The sequence below is a fragment of the Macaca thibetana genome, chromosome 4 (assembly GCF_024542745.1).
Source record: "Macaca thibetana thibetana isolate TM-01 chromosome 4, ASM2454274v1, whole genome shotgun sequence".
In the NCBI taxonomy this organism is placed as follows: domain Eukaryota; kingdom Metazoa; phylum Chordata; class Mammalia; order Primates; family Cercopithecidae; genus Macaca; species Macaca thibetana.
In genome coordinates this window covers 7,774,003-7,799,212 of record NC_065581.1, presented here as the reverse complement: position 1 = coordinate 7,799,212, position 25,210 = coordinate 7,774,003, and the positions used below count along the sequence as shown (strand labels likewise).

At 40.7% G+C, this 25,210-nt stretch overlaps 1 protein-coding gene across 1 annotated transcript in view; it reads right to left on the bottom strand.

Annotated features, from left to right (window-relative positions):
- Positions 1-25,210, bottom strand: part of BMP6 (bone morphogenetic protein 6) — a 158,556-nt gene that overhangs the window by 26,553 nt on the left and 106,793 nt on the right. The window contains exon 2 of the mRNA XM_050787452.1: positions 9,706-9,898. Coding sequence (XP_050643409.1) covers positions 9,706-9,898 — 193 coding nt within the window. The remainder of the gene's footprint in view (positions 1-9,705; positions 9,899-25,210) is intronic.

Below are 25,210 nucleotides of genomic sequence, written 5' to 3'. Positions count from 1 at the left end.
ACGGCTACCCAGTGTGTTCTCTTTGGCCACATAAACACAACAATGCTTCCATACACTGGGGTATACTCTAACCTTCACTAGTGATCAAGTGTGGAGTTTGCCACCTGTTATTTTTATTTAGTTTATTTATTTATTTTTGAGAGGGAGTCTTGCTCTTTCGCCCAGGCTGGAGTGCAGTGGCGTGATCTTGGCTCACTACAACTTCTGCCTCTTGGGTTCAAGTGATTCTCCTGCCTCAGCCTCCTAAGTAGCTGAGATTACAGGTGCATGACACCACACCTGACTCAGTTTTGTATTTTAGTAGAGACGGGGGTTCTCCATGTTGGTCAGGCTGGTCTTAAGCCTCTGACCTCAAATGACCTGCTTGCCTTGGCCTCCCCAAGTGCTGGGATCACAGGCATAAGCCACTGCACCCAGCCCCCACTACTTTTTAAACATGTGACATGCAAATCTTACATGTTTTAGTTCTCATCACCAACCCTACATTTCCACATTCCTGTCCAAGGTGGAGAAATGAAATAGTAAAAGTGCTACTGATTTTTTTTTTTAAAAGATGTTTTAAAAGATTACAAAGTAATCTTTTACAAATGTTTTTTATTTTTAGTTTTTATGAGTACATAGTAGATGTACCTATTTATGGGGTTACAAAGTAATCTTAACCACTGGCATGGCCTGCCTCCCACAAAGCTGGACAACATAGTATGGAGACGTACGTAACCAAAGCGATCTGTTTCTGGGCATGAATGATAAATATAAGGCATAGTTTCCAAAATAAAAATCCATTTTCTTTTCTCTTCACGTTTACTAAGTAGATAAGCAGTTTCCAAAGAACAGCATCTCCTGCCCACCACCCACTGCCTCTCCCCGCCAGCATAAAATGTTTTAGCATTGAGTGTATATGATTCTTTATAACTTTAATTCCTCTCCATAACATTCTCTTCTACCCTGTGCCTTACGAAGAACAGAACATAGGCTGAGGAACAAGAAGGTCTGATAGCTCCTTGAACTGTCTTTTTTTTTTTTTTTTCCCAAGTAGACTGTTCTAGGTATAAGGCATATGCCCTTGACTAGGAAGATGAAACTAACCAGTTACATAACCTGAACCATGGGTCACTTGTATTATCCTTTTCAGGGGCAAAGGAACAAATACTGAAAAGCTCACTGCTTGCCTGAGGCCCACACAGAGGGAGCCAGAGATGATCAGGTCAGCAGTAAGATTTCAGGAGTCCCTAAGGATCATACCTGTGAAAGCCAGAGACAGAAAGAGAAAAAGGTGTGGCTGGGCACAGGGATAAAAGGCTTTGGTTTTCTTCTGCCCAAACTATAATAGTGTTCTCCCATCTTGGCTTTCTCAAATTTGCCCTTCTCTTCAAAAAAGAAACCCATCTCAGGTATCTAAAAAGGGTGAACTTTTGTCTTCATTTCAGCAGGCAACACTGAAAATCCAACAGATTTTACAGAGCAATCAGTCCATAGGTAATGCTTTTCTAAAGAAACTACTCTCCGCCATCCTGGCACTGGATCAACTACTGGGTTCAGATCTTGTTTCCAGGTCTATGCCATTTCATTACTGAACCAAATGTCAACATTTGTTAGGATTCATTAAAAAGATTTCTAAATGAAAATGATAAAACATACTATACTTCAAAGACTTAAGCTTCTGGTCATGATGTATCAAACTAACATTCCCACTAAAAAAACTGAATTAACTTAAAAACAAACTTGTTTGAAGTTCTCTTAGAGCAACCAAGCAAGGTAACACTCGATGGTTCAAGACCTCAGGGAGAAAGGAAATGCATTAAGGTGAGCCTTGTGTTTGCCGCTGCCTTTTCCTTTCAGGGCATTTGATAATTCTAGTATGAGGCACAGACACCAACCAGCAAGTGGTAACGGCTTAGAGCTTTACGCAATATCACTGGCTGGGGAGAAAATCAAAACTCAAGTCAGCTAGTGTGTGAGAAGAGCTCAAGTCTCAGAAAAAAAAGGGGTTGCATGGAAATGGGCTCATAAAAGTGAGCTCATAGAAGTTTGGTTCACTTCGATGTAGTCCCTTTCCTCTAGGACTTTGGCTCTTCAAGTCCTGGCCTCCTTGAACTCCAACATTTCCATGTGAGGTATTTGCCAGATATTAAGCTGTGTTTATATGGGATGAGGAGTTGAGAAAACAAGCAGAAAGAAACTGTTTAGAGGCTCAAAAGCAAAGCAGAGGGTTTGGCAATCTCACAGTGCTGAGGAGCTAAAAAATCGAGTGCAGAGTCCACCAAGGAAGGGGGCTCTTGTAAACATTCCAGACTTTTATGTTTTTTTGTTTTTTTGTTTTTTTTTTAAAGATTTTTAAAATTAAAAAAATGTTTTGAGACAAGTTCTTGCTTTGTCGCCCAGGATGGAGTGCAGTGGTGCAATCATAGCTCACTGCAGCCTTGACCTCCAAGGCTCAACAAATCCTCCCACCTTAGCCTCCTGAGTAGCTGGGATTAAAGGTACGAGCCACCATGCCTGGCTAATTTTTTTTTTTTTTTTTTGTAGAGACAGGGTCTCCTTAGGTTTCCCAGGCCAGTCTTGAACTCCTAGGCTCAGGCAATCCTCCTACCTCGGCCTCTCAAAGTGCTGAATTTATAGATGTGAGCCACTGTGCCCAGCATCTGAGACTTTTAGCTGAAAGGGATAAACTCTAGGAGAAAGGGACAACCAGAAACAGATAAGCCTTAATACATCCTTAAACCCTGCCTAAACTGGAACAAAAAGAAAAAGGTGATTTGACCATATTTTGTCTGCCTTACAGAAGAACATTGAATCTAGTCTGGAAGGAGAGAACAGCATCTAGAATTTTTTTCCTAAATAATGACCAGAATTTCATAAATGGAAAATTAGCAGGCTCGCCAGGAAATAAAACCAAATAAGGAAAAATTAAGGGAAAAAACAGATAATGGAAATAGACCCATAGGTGATCCAGATAGCAAAGTTATCAGATATGGTCTTTGAATCCAGCCTTATATAAAAAGAATGATAAATCACAAGCTGAACTTACTCCAGGGATGTGAGGTTAGTTTAACATTTAAAGTCATTTAATATGGCAGACACATAACATTATAAAGGAGAAAAATCATGATTGTCCCAAAATTCAGAAAAATACATTTGATAAATCCACGCCCATTCCTAATTTTAAAAAACTCTTAGAAAACTAGAAAGAGAAGAATTTCCTTTATCTACTAAAGAGTTATCTACAAAAATATTTAGAGTAATCATCATTCTTAATGATGAAATGCCCTGAGATTAAAATATCTGACAGAAATCTGAACTCTTTTTTTTTTTTTTTTTTTTTTTTTTTGACGGAGTCTCGCTCTGTCGCCCAGGCTGGAGTGCAGTGGCCGGATCTCAGCTCACTGCAAGCTCCGCCTCCCAGGTTTATGCCATTCTCCTACCTCAGCCTCCCGAGTAGCTGGGACTACAGGCGCCCGCCACCTTGCCCGGCTAGTTTTTTGTATTTTTTAGTAGAGGCGGGGTTTCACCGTGTTAGCCAGGATGGTCTCGATCTCCTGACCTCGTGATCCGCCCGTCTCGGCCTCCCAAAGTGCTGGGATTACAGGCTTGAGCCACCGCGCCCGGCCAATCTGAACAATTTCAACATTGTACTGGACATCCTAGCCAGCACAATAAAACAAGAAAAAGAGAAATAAAAAATAGAATTGAAAAGGAAAAAATAAAATATTTATAGATTATATTCACAGAAATTCCAAAAGGCCATGCAGAAAAACTCTTTGAATTAACATGTAAATTTGCAAGGTTTCTGGATGCAAACAAAAATCAATGGTATGCTATATGTGAGCAAAAACCAATTAGGCACTGAATTTTAAAAAAAACTAATAATACCATTTATAATAGCATCAGAAACTTCAATACCTAAAATTAATCTAATAAAAATGTTCAAGACATACAAAAACTATAATATTGAGAGTTATTAAAGAAGGCCTGAGTAAATACCACATTCTTGAATTGAAACACTCATTATTGGTGAGATGTAAACCTTCCCCAAATTGATCTCTAGATTTAATGCAATTCCAATCAGAAGCCCAGCAAGTTTTTTGTTTTTATTTTTTGTGGAAACAAACTGATTTTAAAATTTATATGGGAATGTGAAGGGCCATTAACAGCCAAGAAAGTCTCAAGAACAATTTTGAGGTTACACATCAGATATCAAACCTTATTGTAAAACTGAAGGAATTGAAACAGTGGAGTATTGAAGAGAAAAATTAACCCATGGAACAGAATAAAGATCCAAAAAACAGACTCACACATATACAGTCACCTAATTTATGAGAAAGGTGCCACTAAACTACATGAGAAAAAGATAGTATTTTCAATAAATGGTACAGGGTCAATTAGGTTTTCTATTCTTACACATCTGGTCTATGTAATCTACTTCAGTGGCTCACCTATAGTCTCAAAAATCTCCTACTGTAGTTTAGCTCATTCTGCTGAGCTCAAAACTTCTACATCCCACATCATCTCGGGTACTCACACCATGACTCAAACGTGCAAATGTGAACTCATCTTCATTCCCCTGCTTATTCCTGTGTTCCCAATCTCTGTGAATGGTTCAGAGTGCGGTATCAAACTAAAAATTCTGGAAAATGTATTTTTACTCTTTTCTCTCCTGGGACAATTATATTCTATCTGTAAAATAGGTAAAATTTTGTGAATTCTGTCAAAAATTAAAGCAATAATTCAGTCGGGGATTGTTCCTGGAGACTCCAGCAGCAACCTTCTGTGCTGGCCTGAGGAAATCTTCCTGTTTTAGTGAGGAGGGAGGGATGAAGGGGGAAGAAAAGAATATAAATTTATTACCACTGAACTATACACTTAAAAATGGTAAAGATGGTAAATTTTATATGTAGCTTTAACTTCAATAAAAATGTATTAAAAACATGAAAACCAACTATAGAGCAGCATTTCCCTCCTTGATTTTAAGATGCATTTCTTCAGATCCTAAGGATTCTGAAGTTAAGATGAACATATAAACCAAACTCTAAAATCAAATGACAAAAAACATCCTTACCTATTTCTACACAGAGGAGTAAGTTGGAATATTGCTTAAATGGAACATAAATTTTAAATCTGGTAATTCTTCAAATGTCTCCCAAAGGACTGTACCATGATAGACCATGGAGAAGAAAAGTGATCATACGCACAGAAGATAGATCATCACTGCCAAGCAACACAAATGCCAAAACACAGAGAGCAGAACGCGGAATTTCAAAACTAGCAGAGATGAGTGTGGCCGATTCACGGATCAAACAGGACCATGATTCAGATATTGAACGTGTCTGTTACAATTTCTGGTTGGCTTTCAAGAGATGCTCTTTGACTTCTAGGTATACAAAATTCAATTACAACAGTAAAAGTATGCCTTTAACCAAATAAAAAATGTAGAAGAAAATGATATTCTCTAAAGACCTCAAAATGTCACTATTAATATAAAGGTGCTACAGAATGAAGGTCATGAGTGCATGTTGTGAAAAGCATGTACTCATGATGCTACCGTGCGTGACTATGAAAGGTCAGAAGTTATTCAGAGCACTCTATACTCCCGGTGTGAAGTCAGCTTAGTAAGTATGCAATACAGAAAAAATAGTAAAGAAGTAAACTGACAAATACATCATACTTTTGTGTATATTTATTCCAGTCTTTCTTCCCCTCTACTCCCTCCTCTAGAAAAGCTGTTAATAGACCAGTGGTTGATCAAGAGATCAACAAGGTTTTCTGTGGGAAGGCCTTAGACATCCAAGTACCAGAGTCTGAATTCTAACAGACACAGATCTTCACTACCTATGAAACTCTCTCATTTGCCATTCAAACAGAAGCGTCCTTGGGATGTCTGCTTCAAACCTAAGGAAATGGAGGTGTTAGGATGTGTCATAAGGAGGTTGCTTACCTCTTTCCAGTACTTCATCTTTATCTTGAGAATGTACCCACATCATCGAAGTGACTTTTAGGAAGCACAGCAGACAACAGTTTAGGAATTATTTGGTCTTGGCAAAATTCATATGTGCCATACTTTGTTCTCTCAAAGATAACATGCCTGCCCTGTCTATCTGATCGGGTCATGGTAAAACCCTAATGAGAAAACGTAAGAGAAGGCCTTTTCCAAACTATAACTACTATATAAATGCAATTTTTCACCTGCATCATCACAAGGACACAATGATTTATAACACCAAATTTTAACACCAAAGTCATCTTTTAACCACTATGCAGTACCATGGAGTAAACTTCTAAAAATAAAAAAAGCACAAAGGCATCCTGTGCTACTCAAGCTTAAAGATGCAGACTACTGTTGCAGCCTGATGGGTTCTTCTTGCCCGCTGCCTAGAAAAGCCAATGCATTGAAAACAGCAGGTATTACAGCAAAGAGCGGTTAATAATCATAGGGCCAGCCAACTAGTAGGACAGGAGGTATTTCTCAAATACGCCTCCCCAAGAATTTGGAGGCTAGGGTTTTTTAGGGTACTTTGGCAGGCAGGGAGCTGGGGAACTGAAATCACTGATTGACCGAGGATGAAATCACAGCGGTGTCTAAAACTGTCTTCACACAGCTGAGTCAGTTCCTGGGAAGGAATCTCGGGACCAGGTGGCATCTCGTGGACTGCCAAAACACTAAATCTGAAAAATACCTCGAAGACCAGTTCTTTAGATTTCACAATAGTGATGTTATCTATAGGTGTAGTTGGGGAAGTTACACACTTTGTGAGCCCCAGTTACATGATTCTGGGGCAGTCAGCAACTTATGGACAAGCAAGCTAGTCAATGGCAGGTCACTGTTTAACTCTGCCTATTCTTTAGCAAAGCCCAACCCCCTACCATAATTCTAACCTTGTGACCTCTTTACAAATACAGTTTCAATTTTTAAACATGGAGGGGATCCATTCCAGGAAAGGACCACTATGGCCTCTGCACAAGAATGATCAAGAGCAGTTTAGCCAAGTAGAAGCAACATGGAGTCAGTTAAGTCAGATTCCCGTTGCCACTACAATTTTTGCAAAAACTGTTTCACTATTAGGTTGCTGATTCCATTCTAATCTATGAGTTGCTTCAAATCGTCCATGACTTAGACTCCATCTAAGGGCTTATTCTCAACTTTTGAGTGAAGTATCAAGTGTTTACTTGTTCTTACTAAAAGCACCGTCTATTCAAGTATCCACCTTTTTTTTCTTTTTAAACTTACTTGGTCCAGTGATTTCTTTTCAGTCAAAGGAACATGTTTGTGCAGAGTTCACAGCAAAAGCCCATCTTGCAAGAATCTTCCCTGACCCTCCCTGGGTCAGGCTTTGTAACCGCCTTTAATATCAGAAGGCCAGACACGTAACTTCTGCCACCCCAGCTGAGTGTGTGACTCAGCATTTAAAACCCCGACTGTTTTTTCTTTTTCAAGGAGGCCAACTATTTTGCAACACAAACACTTGTTAAATGGAGTTAATCCATCAACTACTACAAATTTCACTTAAACACAGATTGGACAAATATGTTTCTTCACAAGCCTGGAGAATTGTTTTCAGCCAAGACACCCCAAGACGGTACAGATGGGGAGATCAAACCTTCCCCTGAAGGAGTCCTGCAGCTGAATCTGGAAGTCTCTGGAAGATCGCTAGGAGGCGGCAGGAGGCCTGGGCTCCTGGCCCACAGATAAGAAAAGAAAATCTCTTCCTGGCCAAACTAGAGCCCTTCAAAAGCATGAAACTCTCCCAATTCTCCCAGAATTTCCCCTCTCCTATGCACAACAACAACACACACAGGTGCCAAATGCTCCCATCCTAGAAGGCAAAGAAACTACAACCCTCTGCTTTGATAAAGAGTCATCAAAGATTGGGACCATTCAGGGTTTTATTTTCCAAACTCACTGCTGGCCTCGAGGAAGTATGACACCACCATCCTAAGCACAGGGCAGCTGTTCTTTTTTGGCTGGAGTTCAGTATAAACCTTACAAATGTTCTGCTAACTTTCTCTCTCTCTTTTTTAAAACAAATAACAATTTTTTTAAATGCCATAGTCACTTAACTCCCAGCCTAAGGTTTTCACTATAAAGGTTTTCCTGCAGGACGGAGAAAAACATGTATTCCTAATATATTTCTGAGCCAAAAAGATGCTAGTAGGTTATTCTAACCAGAGAAATATAATGGAATAAATAATTAGGCAGATTGAAAATCAATGGCTAAAACAGTTCCAAAGAGTCAGTGAATTCCAGTGATCTCTGAAGTATTAACAGACAAAAATCTAGCAACAAAAAATGTACTTTTCAACAGAGGCCTTCAGTAGTATAGCCACTGAATATACTTTTATTTAGGAGTGAGAGTCAGATATCAGAAGACTTCCCTTTCATTCCAAAATTGTGGCCCATTATAAAGATACCACAATGGCTGTATTTTACTCATTATTCAGCTGTCCTAGCTATAAATTACCTATAACCAGCAGCATGTACGTTCACACCATGAAATGTCCCAAAGCGTGGCATCTGTCTTTCCTCCCGTGTTTCCCCATTACAGATTGAAATATGCGCAAGGGTTGGATGCTGGCAGTGCTTTCAAAACGAAAATGAACCTTTCACAGGGCAAATTAATGTTCCTTATGGGTTCAGTGTGTGTATTTGTGACAGACCCACACACAGATCAATACATTCAGGAAAAACTAAAGTCATTCTTAAGCCTTTGGAAATTCTTGGGAAATCAATAGACTCATAAGACCAAGAGCGGGAACCTAGACTTGGTTTATCAAACCAAAGCTGACAAATCCCTTACGGAGTCTGGAAGCGTGGAGTTCCCTCCCTCTATATGTTCACTTCCCTTCATTTTTACCCTTGTGGCTGCCATATGATTGCCAGACCATCACATCACCTGCTTAATTTCCACCTTGTACACACTAAGAACTACATGGTAATCCTAATCTACTGTGCATAAAGGCCTTGATTCTCACTGACTTACTAAACTGACCCCTAAATACTAAGCAAAATTCGAGGTCACTGGCTTCTGTGTATTGACTTCTTCTATACTAACTACTCTAAAACTTCATCGCTCAGCCCTTGCAGTCCTCCAGCAATCATTCCATGGAAGTTTTTCTGTATTGCTAGGCAGCTCCATGCACATGCTTCACTGCAGTTCTTTTGTAAAATGGTCTGGCCTTGTTTCAGGAAACAAGAATAATACAGACATGGAAAAAGTCTATTGCTCCCTTGTATCCAAATGATAAAAAAAAAATCCATCACACACAAGCTTATTCAAAGATACACGTGTGTATGTGTATCTTATGTGCACAAATACAAAGCCTGTATTCACTGGAATTATTACCACTTACAAGCATCATATGATTTTAATGTATGAATTTACTTTAGCCACCCTCACCTGTCATTCCAAATGAGGACTAAACAATAGTGAAAACATTTTATCCCTAATAAATGATGGAGTTATCTGATCACAAAGGATGCTTATAATAAATACATTCGCCAGCTTTCTTAGGAAAAGATAGCCATTTGGAGAATCAAATAGCAAAAGATCTCACCACCTAAACACTCCCATTTAGAACACCCACCTCATGGTACTCACACGCTGCCTCTGAGCTCCAAGTCACCCCGCACAGACACAGTCGGGATTATTGTCATGACAAAAGGTGGGAAACGGGGGCCAGCCCCACCTTTGGGGCTTTCTCGAGCCTTCATACCTGTGCTGATGCTCCTGTAAGACTTGATAAATGCTGATAAGAAAAGTTTGGTTTTTAAAACTCCCCATAACACAGTCCTTGTAGATGCGGAATTCTGCAGCCGTCACCGCCTCACCCTCAGGAATCTGGGATAAGTTGAACTTGAACTCTTTGTGGTGTCGCTGACGAGGGGAGAACTCCTTGTCGTACTCCACTATAAGATTAAACAAGAGAGAGTGACAACTATTGTTACTTGACTAAGTGCCACGGGCTCACCTCACCAGTTTCCCCGTTTGACTTCACACCTGGATTACCAGTTACCCACAGCTTATTCGGGGGATCAGCTAGTGAACAGATCACTGGTTGGCCCATGAGGAGGAGATGAAAATCCTTCATGCTACCCGAGATTAAGCAAAATTCTTAGATTTTATTTAGTTTAAATACTTCCGCTTGTATACTTATTTGAATGAATTTGCATAGAGAGAGTTATGAAAATTCTTGGCTTAAAAAGTTTTCTCATCTGCAAAAATGGGAAGAATATGACTTCACAGGAAAAGGTGTGAGAATTAATGAAGCAATGAAGAAGAACCCGTCTGCCCATCCTGGCCCCGTTATGCCCTCCTGGCCCCCTTTCCTCCCAGCTACTCTTCCCTCCTCAGGCTGGTTCACGTGTCACCATCAGCAGTCAACATAACCAGGGACAGCCCTGAGCTGAATGTTGGTGGGGATGGCTGAGGGTGGGGAATGGGGGTAGGCAAAGCATTGTGCCTCGGCCTGAAGTGTAAAGGGTCTTCACATTTTGCTTGTTCAGTGGAAATGTTTATGCCTTCCTCCTACTGGTAGATCCTGAAGGCCTCATGCCTCTGAGCGGGGGGGACTCTCCACACCGAGAAGTTGCTGGAAACCCCATTTAATCTGCATGTAGATGCCACGAAGATGTGGAAGGAAATCACCAACAGAGCCACTGCCATTTTCTCACAGTTTACATTGAAAGAAAGAAAAAACTGCAGGGAAAGGATAGACTCTAAAAGGTTTTTTCATATGGAATCAACCTATTGTGCAGTGAAGGATGAATGAAGAAAATGTGGTATGTGCATAAATGCATTTGTATTTGGTCTTAAAAAAGAGGGAGATTCTGCCACTTGCAACATAGATGAACCTGGAGGATGTTATGTGATGTGAAATAAGCAAAGCACAGAAAGACAATCACTGCACGATCTCACTTATATGCAGAATCTGAAAAAGTGGAACTCACAGAAGCAGAAAATAGAACGGAGGTTACCAGCAGCTGGGAGAGGGGAGGAGTACCGGGGAAAGGGTCAAATAGTACAAAGGTTCAGTTATGCATAACGAGTGAAGTCTGGAGACCTAACGTACGGCATGATGACAAGAGTTAATAATACTGTATTGTATACTTAAAATTTCTAAAAGAGCAGATCTTAACATTCTCACCACAAAAAAATAAAGCCGTGTCTCTGTGAGGTGATAAACACATTAATTAGCTTGATAGTGGTAATCACTTCCTAATGTATAATCAGTATATCAAATCACATTGTACCCCTTAAATACATACAATATTTGTCAATTACATCACAATGAAGCTAGAAAAAATACGTTTTTAAAATACAATCTTTTTCCTGCATGAAGACAAATGAGAAATTGCAATTATTGATGATTTTTCAGTCAGCTTTTAGATGTCTATACAAAGTCCTGTGTGAGAAACGTGATATCAAACTTCAGATGCCTCACTTATAATTGCTGTAAAAGGAAAAAAGGAGTGCTCTGCTTCCCACCATAAACCCTTGACTCTTCTCCCCAGAGTCAGGAACACTTTTGCCTTGCTGTTCTGTTCGTTTTTCCTTAATGACAACCAAAGTGAAATCGCATGAGCAAATTAATCCTTTTAGCAGAGTTTTCCCAAGGTTTGTGGGTAGAAAAAATAATTATTAGCTACCTCCAACTTCCCACTTTCTCTTACACATGTTGTTTTTCATAATTACCAGAGAAAAGCTTTGGAGATTTAGCTTCTTTAAGAAAAAAAAAAAAAAAGGAAAGAAAGAAAGAAAAGAAAAGCTAATAACTCCCCAGAAGAATCCAAGTCCTCAATGGCATTTGCAGAAGCTAAGTTAAGCCATCTATAGGTACAAGATTTTTTAAAAAGAATTTCTGAAACTGCCATTAATTACACAACACATTTTTTAGATTCGAGACCTTTTTTTTATTTTGAGGTTAGAAAAGAATAAGCTTTGGCTTCTGTAAAAGCTTGAATATAAGCAAAAAGACGTCCAGCCAGAAAAGTAAACCACAGTTTAGCCCCAACAAGAGAGCAGGTTTTCTAATTAGTGGCTACGCATGAAAAGCAATATTGTTGGGAAGTTCACCCAAGGACACCCACACATGACGGTGTATCACTTTTCCCTAAAACCGATCTGCCTTTTAAGTTTGATATGTTATCATCGTTGGTTAAAAAGTGAATCAAATCTGATTTTCCAAAGAGACTTTCTAAAAACAGTCACACAGCTTTTCTTCAAAGAGCCTTTTGGAGGCCTAATTGTAATATTACTAAATGAAAATAATATTTTAAAATTCGCTGGAGAGCATGTATAAGAATTCCTCAAAGAAGTCTTTCAATAAACTTCCTTACTATAAACCTTGAGAAAAAATATAAGAAATAAGATGTAAGACAGTAACTTTAAGATATTTCAGTTATAAGGAGCAGAGAAAGGGGCAGACATTTTTAATAAAGGAGAAATGTGGTAGCTGGTCTTTTGAGAGGTATGCCATCCCCCGTAAACCACTCCTCCCAGCATCCGTGCCCGTGGGTGGTCTGCTCCCTTCGGTGACTCTAAGCTGGCTCTGTGGCTGGCTCTATGACCTGTTTTGGACCCACAGAACGAAAGTCTTCAACAGTGGTGCTGAATGACTTCCAAGGCTGGGTCATAAGCTTTGAACTTCCTTCCACTTAGGCTTCTTGGAATGCTTGTCTGAGGAAAGACAGCTGTCATATAAGAAGTGTGACTACTCTGAAACTTCCATGTTGTGAGGAAGCCCAAGTTAGCCATGTAGCAAAGCTACACAGAGGGGTGGAAGAGGCGAACAGAGATGGGGGGTGGGTGGGAGAAGAGAGAGACAGAACACACAAGCTGTCCTGCCTGTCCCCAGGCACCTCAGCTGAGGCACCAGAAGTGTTATGAAGACGCCATCTTGGATGCCCTTTGCCTGACTCAGCCCCAGCCACCACCTGGCTGCAGCTGCACAAGAGACCTTGAAGAACCACCTAGTTGAACCTGGTCATTCCACAAGACTGTGAGAGACGGTAACTTGCTGTTGTTTTAAACCGCTGTTTTGGGTGACTTGTCACACAGTAATAGGCAACTAACACAACAAGGGAAAGGGGGACTGGAGGACAAGAGGAGGGAGGAGAGAGAAGGGAAGTCTAACCCTGCCAGGAAGGGGATAAATTGCATGCAACTCTTAAGGATAACGATTGTGCAATGCTGGGAGGCAATATGTACGACTAAGGAAGAATCTTGGCAAAAGCTCACAGATTTGAAGATGTGAGGAGATAAAGAATCTAAAAATGAGAAAACAGAAGCACAGTTCAAAGCATTCATTTTATTAGAACGTAAAATAGAACCCATTGCCTCATATGTGGATTTTCCAATTTTTCCTCTACCAAAATAATGTTATCGTGAAGCACTCTGAACTTTCTTTTCCTTTATCCTTCTTGGAAAAAAATGCATGGCTTCCTTAGTGCCATCCAAGAGACTCTGATTGCCACCCATCCCATTACTCTCTGGTCTTCTAAGCTGCTCCTGTGCCTCTTGCCTCAAAGCTATACCACCTTCCTCACTCTGCTCATGAAGTTTGCTCAGAACTCCTCCCTTCCCCTCACTTTTTTGCCTGCGTTTGAATTTTCACAGCGCGTTTGCTAATGTCTCATAGGGATATAAGAAATAAATACAATTAGGTTACTGCCTATATATGCACTTGAACACCACAATGGTAAAACAGTAATGTTTCTAATGAGCTCAGCAATTCAAGCTATATGAGTCAAGACTCCTCAAATGCCAGACAGTTCAAGAAATATCAATGGGAGAGAAAGGGAGAGGGCTGAGTTCCAAATTCAGCCCTCAGTACCTACTTTACACCCATTAGCATTTGGCTTACTGATGATGGGGTCAGATGTAGTCACAATTAAGTCGTAGTCAAGAGTGTTGGTGACATGTCAAACTGTGACACTGGTGTTGAATTCTAGCTTTTCTTTTTCTTACCTATATGATGCTGAGTTAAAATTATATTAACATTTCAGTACCAGTTAAATGGAAATAATAACACTTCTAAAGATTAGGTGAGACAATCTATACTAAATAGCCAATGCCATGGTGTCAATGCCCAGTCAATGTTAGCCATGATCATCACTGGCTGTTATTTGAGAATCCAGGTTCTCGGAGCTTGGAGTATGTCTTTGCTGAGTAATCCAAATGTATTCACGAGTCTACAGATAGGGCTGACGGCTGCTCCCTCTAAATTAGCTTTTTCAATCAGAGTGAGGCATTCTGTGAAAGTGCAGTCAGTGAAATCTCACTGAGCATCAGCCTTGGTGGGTGGCTCCTGAATGCAGTGCTGTGTTCTCTGAGGCAATAATTCCTAGAATTTTTAAATTTCAAGGACCAGTCAAGACAGTTTTTGAAATGGTAATCACCTTACACAAGGTTATCTGCTTCTTGTTTGCTGTTTTTAAGGACAATAAAAACAAAACAACATATTGCATGCTCTAACTCTACCACTGCATTTCTAAAAGTCCTCTCAATACTAAATAAAATAGGGAGGACATAATGCACAAATGCGGCTTTATAAAACCCACTTCCTTCTCTCCTTTCTGCCTCAGACTAGACCAGTGGAAATTTCTGATCTGTCCTAGACCTTTGGCCAACATGTAGGAACAAAAGCCTTAAGGAATAAGAATCGCTGGTTTAAGATTTAAAATGTAAATTATGTAATTATACATACAAAAGGATGTATGCAATTTATGGAGGTAATGAAGCATAATAATAAAGCATCAAGGAAACCATCACCCAACTTGAAAACCAGAGAGTGACTGAGACTGTTGTATTCTTTCCTGATCCTCTCCAACTGCTTCTCTCCAAAGGCACCTCACACCAGGAATGTTTATCCTTCCCTTGCCCTTTAAAACCTAACAATTCTACTACCATGTGTGTATCACTAAATCATACAGTGTTCCATTCTCCTCCTTTCCATTTCCTTTTTAGAGACATGCTGGAAGTTGTACAGGCAGACTCACATGGAAAACCTAGGCCTAGTTATGGTTAAGAGCAAGGCAGCCTGTGCGGAGGGTCGTCTGCCTGTCAGTGGGTGAATGGCTTATGTGTCATAGGCGGGCATGGCTGCTGTGCAGGCAATGGTGACCAGTAACTCCTCTCCTTCTTCAGCCATACTTCATAGAGATCTATTAAAAATATGGGCATTTTCTGACAAGTGTTGATAAGGATTTAGAGAAACTAGAACCCTTGTGCTTTGCTCATGGGAATGTAAAATGGCGCAGCACGGTAGCAAATAGTGTAGCAATTCCTCAAACAAACATAAAATTAGCATTGACCCAGCAATTATCTTTCTGGATATATACGCAAAGGCATTAAAAGCAGGGCCTTGAACAGATATTTGTATACCCATGTTCATGGCAGAATTATTCATAATAGCCAAAAGCTGGAAGTAACCCCACATGTCCATTGACGGATGAATGGGTAAACACAATGTGGTACAGACCTATGATGGAATATTCTTCAACCTTAAAACGGAAGGAAATTCTGACACATGGCACCACATGGATGAACCTCGAGGACATTATGTGAAGTGAAATATGCCACCCACAAAAGGACAAATACTGTATAATTCCACGTATATGAGGTACCAAGCCTAGTCAAATCCATAGAGATAGAAAGGAGAATGGTAGTTACCAGGGGCTGGGGGAGAGGGGAATGGGAAGTTCATGTTTAATAAGTACATAGTTTCAGTTTGGGAAGAGGAAAAAGTTCTGGAGAGGAAGTGGTGATAGTGGCACAACCAGTGTGAATGTCCTTAATGCCACTGAACGGTACACTTAAAAATTGCTAAAGCAGCCAGGTGCAGTGGCATTGCCCGTAGTCTCAGCCACTTGGGAGGCCGAGGCAAAAGGACTGCTTGAGCCCAGGAGTGCGAGGCTGTAGTGAGCTATGATTACACCACTGCACTCCAGCCTGGGCAACAGAGTGAGACCCTGTCTCCGTAAAATAATAATAATAAAATTGTTAAAGTGATCAATTTCCTCAAATATCTAAACAACTGTCTAAATTTTGTTTGTTGAAATCAGGAGCCAAACAGTGTTCACTCATGACACTTCATTATTCTATTTCTTAAGCCTCTTTTATGGCAAACTAGGAATAGAAAGAACTCCATTAGCCTGATAATGAGTCTATATTAAAAAAAAATAATAAGGACATTCTTAATGATGATACATTCACATCACTGCCTTTGCAATCAGGAGAGCGGCAAGGACTCTGACTTTCAGTCTGATGTTAGAGTCCAGTTCAGTACTGTTAAGATTAAATAATAGGAAAACAAGAGACATATTGCAAAGCATTGGACCTAATGAGAAAGTTTAGAGTGTTGCTTTCATATGTACTATTTGGAATTTTTATGTTTGAGTTCGTAAGTGAGACTGGTGATGTTCTCATCTCCTACGGCATTGCGTGGTTTCAAGTTATACAATTTTCCCCTCTTATCTGAGGGAGATACCTTCCAAGGCCCCCAGTGGATGCCTGAAATAGTGAATAGTGCCAACCCTATATATACTATGTTTCCTCCTATACATGCATGCCTAGGAAAATAAATGTAAAATTTACATTAATTAATTAATAATAAAACAAATACAACAATATACTGTAATAAAAGTTATATGAAGATGGTCTCTCTCTCTCTCAAAATATCCTACTGTACTATACTCAACTGTTTTCAAACCCCAAGAACATACTGTGGAAACCGAAACTATGGATACTGAAACCGTGGATAAGGGGGAACTACTGCACTTTCTCTTAGAATAATTTGGGGAGCCTTTCTGATCCTTCTTTTCAAGAATATACTTCCCGAAAATCTGGCAGACTTCTCTCTAGAATCATTTGATTCTGGTGTTTTCTATTGGGGGACATTTTAAATTACTCATTTTCCTTTCAACACAGAAATATTGAATCTGTTTCTTTTTAAGTCAGTGTCTGTTTTCTAGAGGTTTTATTTAATTTTTCAAGTTTGTTGCCAAAATTTGTTTTAAATTTTATTTTATTTCAATAGTTTTGGGGGAACAAGTGGGGTTTGGTTATATGGATAAGGTTTTTAGTGGTGGTTTCTGAGATTTTGGTGCATCACCCAAGCAGCACACACTGAACCCAGTATGTTCTTTTATGCCTAAGCCCCCCTCAGTCTTTCCCCTGAGTCCCCGAAGTCCATCGTGTCATTCTTTTGCCTTTGCATCCTCATAGCTTAGCTCCCACTTATAAGTGAGAACATACAACATTTGGTTTTCCATTCCTGAGTCACTTCACTTAGAATAATGGTCTCCAACTCCATCCAGGTTGCTGCGAACTAGTACCATAAACTTTTTCGTAGAATCCTCTCATTATTTAATCTCTGCTCTATCTATGGTTGTTTCTCCTTTTCCATCCTAATATTAATTTGTACGTTCACTTTTCCTTGGTCAAAAGATTTTTCTTTTTCTCACTACTGCTTTGTTTGATGCTAATAAAGATATTTTAATATAGATATTTTCTGAATGGTATCTAAGTCTGAATTATTTCAATTACAATTGTCCAGAGAAAAACAAAGACACTGCTTATCTCAAACTACAAACATAAAAGAGAAAATAAAAAGGAGAACAACAGAGAGGGAAAAGAACAGAACAATCAATTTAATACATTTACTCTAAAAGTAATCACATATTCATTATTCTCTCACTAACTGGACTTACTCTCTGGTTTAGTCTAGATTAGTTAAGACATTTACAGTAATTTCCAATAAATCCTACATTTTCCAAATATTTCACATTTCCATTTACAGTTATACGCCAAACTTGAAATTATTTTGAAACATGGTCATTCCACTGACTAATGTAAGCAATTTTTCATGCTATGGCACAAGCTTATTTAATTTTAAGCAACAAGGACATTTCTGGCTGGTCTTCCAAGGGTTGTAATGACAGCGGCCTTTTGACTTTTATGTTGCAAGCATATAACCTTGAATAGTAATACTGACACTGAGCTGAACTTTCCAAATCACTTTTGACCAAGGTGAAATGAAAGACTTTACCTTCCAGGGTTCATCAAATATTTCTAAGTATTTGTATTCACGTTCTATAAGAATCACAAATATCAAGAAGAATTTATTTTTTCTGGCTGCCATGCTACAAATGACATTTTTAAACTTTAGTTTTTTATTGTAAATAATTATAGTCCCACAAGTAGTTGAAAAAACAGTAGAGAAGCCCCATGCACCCTTCACCCAGTTTCACTCCATAGTAACATCTTACATAACTGAAGTACAAGATCAAAACCAGGAAACTGACATTGGCTCAATACATTCACTAGACCACACCCACTCTGATTTCACCAGCTTTCACAAGGACTTTTTGACTATGTATGTGTATTATTCTATGACTCCTTATCCCGTGTATAGATCCATATTACCACCACCCAAATCCAGATCCAGAACAACAAAACTCTCTGGGGCTACCCTTTTATTCCAAATGACTTTTTAAGAAGATATCCAGTGCACGTATTGTAAAGAGCTTTAGGACATTAAGCACCTATATATCATTAGTAGAAAGGGTTAATAATCATTTATTATTATTATATTTTTTTTTTATTTTTTTTGAGATGGAGTCTCGCTCTGTCGCCCAGGCTGGAGCGTAGTGGCCCGTGGTCTCTGCTCACTGCAAGCTCCGCCTCCGCCTCCAGGTTCACGCCATTCTCCTGCCTCAGCCTCCCAAGGAGCTAGGACTACAGGTGCCCACCACAACGCCCGGCTAAGTTTTTGTTTTTTTTTTTAGTAGAGATGGGGTTTCACCATGTTAGCCAGGATGGTCTCTATCTCCTGACCTTGTGATCCGCCCGCCTCGTCCTCCCAAAGTGCTGGGATTACAGGTGTGAACCAGGTATGTATTATTTTTAAAAAATCAAGTTAAAACCATTTTCATACCCAAATATAGGTACTAATGTCACTTTAAATTGAGGAGATAGGCTGGGCACAGTGGCTCACACAGGTAATCCCAGCACTTTGGGAGGCCGAGGCGGGCAGATCACCTGAGCTCAGGAGTTTCAGACCAGCCTGGCCAACATGGAGAAACTTTGTCTCTATTAAAAATACAAAAGTTAGCCAGAAGCACTTGGTGGCACAGGCCTGTGGTCCCAACTACTCCGGAGGCTGAGGCAGGAGAAGCGCTTGAACCCGGGAGGCAGAGGTTGCAATGAGCCGAGATCACGCCACTGCACTCCAGCCTGGGTGACAGAGCGAGACTCCATCTCGGGAAAAAAAAAAAAAAAAGAAAGAAAAACAACTGGGGTGATGCTCGTAGCTACCACTATACACGTCTCATTATGGAAATTAGTAGTAGACCTTGGCTTCTATGAGGGAGCACACTCAGGCACTGAAGTCAATAAACATGCGTCAGGAAGAAAGATTTCAAATGAATAATCGCGGCCTTGATAGAGTTCCATTAATGTCAAATAACCACATTTTTGCCCCCTTACAAGGGCTGCCTTCAAGAAGCAATCAGACCGCATTTAGTAAAAATCAGTCTATACAACATGCCTTTTTTCAAATTTGAGAAAAACTGCTACCTCTCCAGTCAAAACACAGATGGGCCAGCCTAAAGAGAAAAAGAAAGATCCTCCCACACCACTGCCGAGGAACAACCGGCACAATATCCTCCACGACTAAGAGAAGAACTCTCAGCCTGTATTCATCCCTTCAGACTCAGCATTCCCTCCTGGGGGATCTGGGTTCTGTGGTCCCACTGACAATGGCACTGTCTTCTGGTAGGCTGCATTTGCTACAGTGTTTTGTGCCTATTTGTGTGTTTCTTTTTATTCATCCTGCCCTGCTCAGATGCCGTCGTAGTTCATCTGTCTGTGGGTTCCTAGCTCCTATCGGTCCTGGAAAACTCTCAACCAGTCACTCATCAATTATGGCCTCTCTGCCATCTGTTTTAGAGTTTCCTTCAAAAATGACAATTAGATATACATTAGACTTTCTAATGTTCACATCTCTTAGCTACTGATTTTACACCATTTATCTCCTGATCTCTGGACTAGATTTAGATAATATCTTCTATTTATACGTTTACAAATTCTCTCCTTCACTGTTTAATGTGTAGTTCAAATCATCTATTAGTGAGTTTTGTTCATTTGTTCTTATTTTTTTTTTTGAGTCGGCGCCTTGCTATTTTGCCCAGGCTGGTCTCAAACTCCTGGGCTCGTGATCCTACCTCAGCCTCCCAAGTAGCTGGGACTACAGGTGCATGTCACCACACTCTAGTTTTTCCACCTTAATGATTAAAAAAAAAAAAAATTCAAATTGCTCCCTTTTTCTTTGGTTTGCGCTGTCATTTTCAATGGTAAATTGTCATATATTTACTATTATTTATTATACTATCATTCTTTCTGTACTTCTATATTATTGTCTTGCATTTTCTAACTTGGTGCCTGTTCTCCCATATGTGAAGTTCTTCGTGGACTGAAATTACTCTCCCATCACTCTGAGGATATATATGTTGGTGGTACATTTCCTTGTGTGTTTTAAGATTTTTGATTTTTTGGTAGTTTTTAATTGAAATTCATCCTGAATGTTTAAATTGGGCTACTTTTTTTTCTTTCCTGAAAAAAAAAAAAAAGATATGCATTTATTTTTGTGAGGAACACCACCAGCCAGAACCACTTTATCTCCCTTTGACAGTCCCAGCTTAATGTGGGAACCTCAGGGACAGCTCCCCCTACCCTGTCCCAGCCTCCAAGCTGGTCTCAGGATCAGCGGTAGTGTTGGTCTTTGCATTCACAGAAACCTAACTTTTATGTTTGTTTGCTCATGGAAACCCCCACAGGGGAGTCCTGAAAGCTGTCCCTGAGCCCGTGACACTCATACTTTAGGCAAGTTTGCTTTTGTTTATCCTGGATCTTGTCGTTTTTTAGCAGGAGGCCCTGCAGATGATCTACTCTGCAATACTTCCAGAATTTGAAGTCTTTGTTTTATCTTTCATGTTTGGAAAATAACATGTGGGACACATTCCTCTCCACTCCTAAAGATGTTGTAAACTCTGCCTAATGTCTGAAGAGTTTACAAAGCATTTTCATGCACGTAATCTCATCTGAATTTTTCAGAATAGTCCCAGAAGGTAGACAGAGCAAATATTATGACCGCCATCAAATCAACAGGAACCTGAGGCCAAAAGTAATGAAGTGGCTTCCCTGTGCTACTCACTTTTATGATCTCACCTCTCATATTTAACACTGAAAGCTCTCAAAGTTCTAACTCCAGCCCAGCATTCTCCAAAGAGGCTTTTCTTACTGCTGGGCATACTTCTTCCCCCAGGTATCTCTTGCACTTGGAGCCAACATGCACACAGTGGTACTCATCATTCCCCGTGAATTAACCTGCCTCTCTGTCTCCAGCTCGGTCTACCCTGCCACCCTCAATTGCCCAATTAATCATCAACTCTTGGTGCTTTTACCTTCTAGAACTACACTGTCCAATATAGAAGCTACAGCCACGGGGAGCTATTTAAATACATTAAAATGTAAAATTTGGTTCCTGTCACATCAGTCACGTTGAAGGTGTTCAAGAGTCGCACGTGGCTGGTGGCTCCGGTATTGGAGAGCACATCGTTGGATGCTTCCATCAGCTCAGAGAGTTCTACTGGACAGCACCATTCTAGAAGTATCTCAAATCCAGTGGGTCCCACTACCTTCACTACCACTGCCCTTATGCAGAGCCTCGGTCCCACTGCCTCGCGTTTTGCTCCATGTCCATCCACTCTCCACACTGCAGCTAGTACCAGGGTCACAAGTCTGACTTGCAACAGGCCTGCCTGCCTATAGCCCTTCAGCCTGTATCCCACAGCCACCTCCCAGCCTTGTTCCTCACCTTTTCCCACCTTAAACTCTACCTTTGAAGGTCTTAAATTGCTCTATTTGTCCCGCCACACTGCCCAGGACCTCATGACTGCACCTTCCTCATACAATATCCTTGCCCTTGAAGTGACCTTTCCTTCTCACTTCCTGGATTGAGACTGTCACAGAACCCAAATTTTGAAAAGGCTTGGTGCTCCTATGTCATCCTAAATAATTAAAGCCATAAAACAAGGGTAGGTACATCAGTGTTCTTACTTCTCTTATAATTATTCATGCTTTGGTGCAAAATACCAAACTGAAACTCTTCGTAAGCATGTTTTCACTCAGTTTTAACAGTTCCTGTTTTGCTACTACTCTAACCACCTACTTGCAATACATAATGGGTAACTGTCTTAGTCCATTTGGGCTGCTGTAACAAAATATCATAGAGTAGGTGCCTCACAAACAACAGAAATGTATTTCTCACAGTTCTAGGGGCTGGAAGTCTAAGATCAAGGTGCTGGTGAGGGCCTCTTCCCTGGTTCATAGACGGCTGTCTTCTCGCTGTGCCCTCACGTGGTGGAAGCAGTGAGGCAGCTCTCTGGGGCCTCTTTAATAAGGGCACTAATCTCATTAATGAGGGCTTAATCAGCCCCCAAAGGCCCTACCTTCTAATACCACCACCTTGGGGGTTAGGTTTCAAGATACGAATTTGCAGGGGAGTGGAAACCAGCATTTGGTTTATTGCAGTAATTCAGCAATATTTTAAATCTTTCTTTAAGACTGAATCCAGGAAGCCTTCCTTAGTTGCCTTCTTCCAGCAAACCTCACCCCCAGGTAGTTTTAGTATCCTCAACTCTAGACCTCTATAAGTTCCCATGGAGATCTTCAGCATCAAACCCCTACCTTACACCAGAACGATCAGCTGTCTGCGTGTCTACCTTACCTGCTGGGCTGCAAGTCTCTCAAAGGCAGGGTCCATGTCATGTTCACCTTCACACACCCCATAGAGGGCTTAGTACATGGTGCCCAAGAATGTGTGTTGAACACATGTATGAGCTGGGACTGGGTCCTGCTTCGTGCTTTTTCCTGAGCTCTGCAGTATCCCCCATGGGCATAAGGAGGCAGAACAGAATTCAGGCTTCTGACCCCAGCCTTAGTGATCTTTCCCCAGGACCCGGGAACAGTTCTCCAAGATGCAAACAGCTAAGCTGGAGAACCTGCTCAACACATCTGTCCGGGTTTGTTTTTTTAAGCAGCAGCACTATTGGCCCAGAATACTAATCCACATACTGCTTTGCATGCTAAATTCAGGATGCCAACTTCAAGCATGTTAAATTTTAAGAAGCCAAGGAAGAAAATTAATCCACTCAAATTACTTCAATTATACTCAAGCCACATCATAAGGTCACCATGCATAGGAAAGTCAGGCCAGATTTCTAAATTGCATCCTTAATTCAAAGCAATAGACCTCTAACACATGCCTTCATCTTTCATTCTTTTCAATGAGGTAAAATTGACATAACATAAAATTAACCATTTTGAAGTGGACAATTCAGTGGCATTTTAGTACATTCATAATGTTGTGCATCCAGTACCTCTAAATGGTTCCAAAACATTTTCATCGCCTCCACAGAAAGCCCGTGAAGCAAAAGCTCCCCACTTCCTCCTCCCCTGCGGCCTTGGTAACAACCATCATTCTGTGTTCTGCCTCTCTGGATCTGTCTGTTCTGAATATTTCACAGGAATACAATCATACAACATGTGATCCTTTGTGACTGGCTTCATTTAGCATCATGTTTTCAAGGCGCATCCATGTTATAGCATGTATCAGCATTCCATCCTTATTTATGGCTGAGTGACATTCCATTGTGTGGATACACACCACATTTTGTTTATCTGTTCATCCATTGATGGACATTTGGACTCTTTCCACCTTTTGGCTATTGTGAATAGTGCTTCTATGAACATGCATGTACTTGTATGTGAGTACGTGTTTTCAGTTCTTTGGGGGCATATACCTCTTCCATTCTCTTCTGCTCTTCCTCTTTGATATGGTTTGGCTGTGTCCCCACCCAAATCTCATCTTGAACTGTAGCTCCCATAATCCCCATGTGCTGTGGGAGGTACCTGGTGGGGGGTAGTTGAATTGTGGGGGTGGGTTTTCCCGTGCTGTTCTTGTGAGAGTGAGTCTCAATGAGATCTGATGGTTTCATAAAGGGCAGTTCCCCTGCACATGCTCTCTCTTGCCTGCCGCCATATAAGGTGTACCTTTGCTCCTCCTTTGCCTTCCGTCATGATTGTGAGCCCTCCCCAGTCATGTGGAACTGTGAGTCCATTAAACCTCTTTTTCTTTGTAAATTATCCAGTCTTGGATATTTCTTCACAGCGATTTGAAAATGGATTAATACACTCTCCGTCTCTCCTTCTCAGCCACTGATTCCTCAGAGGTCATTCTGGAGGGGCTGAAGATGGTCCATCAGAGCTCATGTACAGCCCACCCCAAACACAAGGGGATTAGCTAAACACCCTCACTCCAGGGCTAACTATGTAGGACCTCCGAGCAGACAGAGGCTGGAGAATCAGTGAATACTGCGTGATAAGCCCAGCACAGCACCTGGCACATAGTAGGCTCACAATGAGTATTTGCTGAGTCTGAGCAGAAACAAGGCTTAATCCAGGGGAGTCACAGAGAGACTAAGAGAAGGAGAAATAGACAGTCTGTAGACTGAGGATAGTCAAAAGAAAAAAGGATACCTCAGAGGCAACACTGTAGGAAGAGGGGCAGGGGGAGGAATATTGAACACGGATATGAGAGAGAGTGGAGAGAGCGAGCTCACGTGAGACAGAGAGAGGGTATGCTCTTGCCAAAAGAATCCTGGAAAAGTTGAAAAGTGATAAGCCCTAGTCAAATGGTGACTGTCTCTTTTTTGAAAGTCGGGAGTCTAATATGAAGAGAAGAACACAGGACCATCAGGCTCAGTATGTCTCAAAAGGCAGCAATGTCTCTTTTTAACTGCATCAAATGACTTAACTGTTTTCAGTGCCTTGAAGCTTCTATAGAGTGACCATAAAATCTGGAAACAAAGATGATAGTATCTTACTGTATGATGGAATGTAATATCAATAACCCATTTACTATGGATTTGCCCATGTTTACTGATTTGGTGACCAATCTCCCTCAACTTGTGGGGTAGTAACATCTATATACGAAGAGGTGGGAGAGAAACAAGACCCTATGACCAAAATGCTCTGCAGACACCCAACAGTGCTACATGACACCAGATGGTGCATTTTTATTTAAGACAGGGTCTCCCTCAGTTGCCGAGGCTGGAGTGCAGTGGTGCAATCACAGATCACTGCAGCCTCAACCTCCT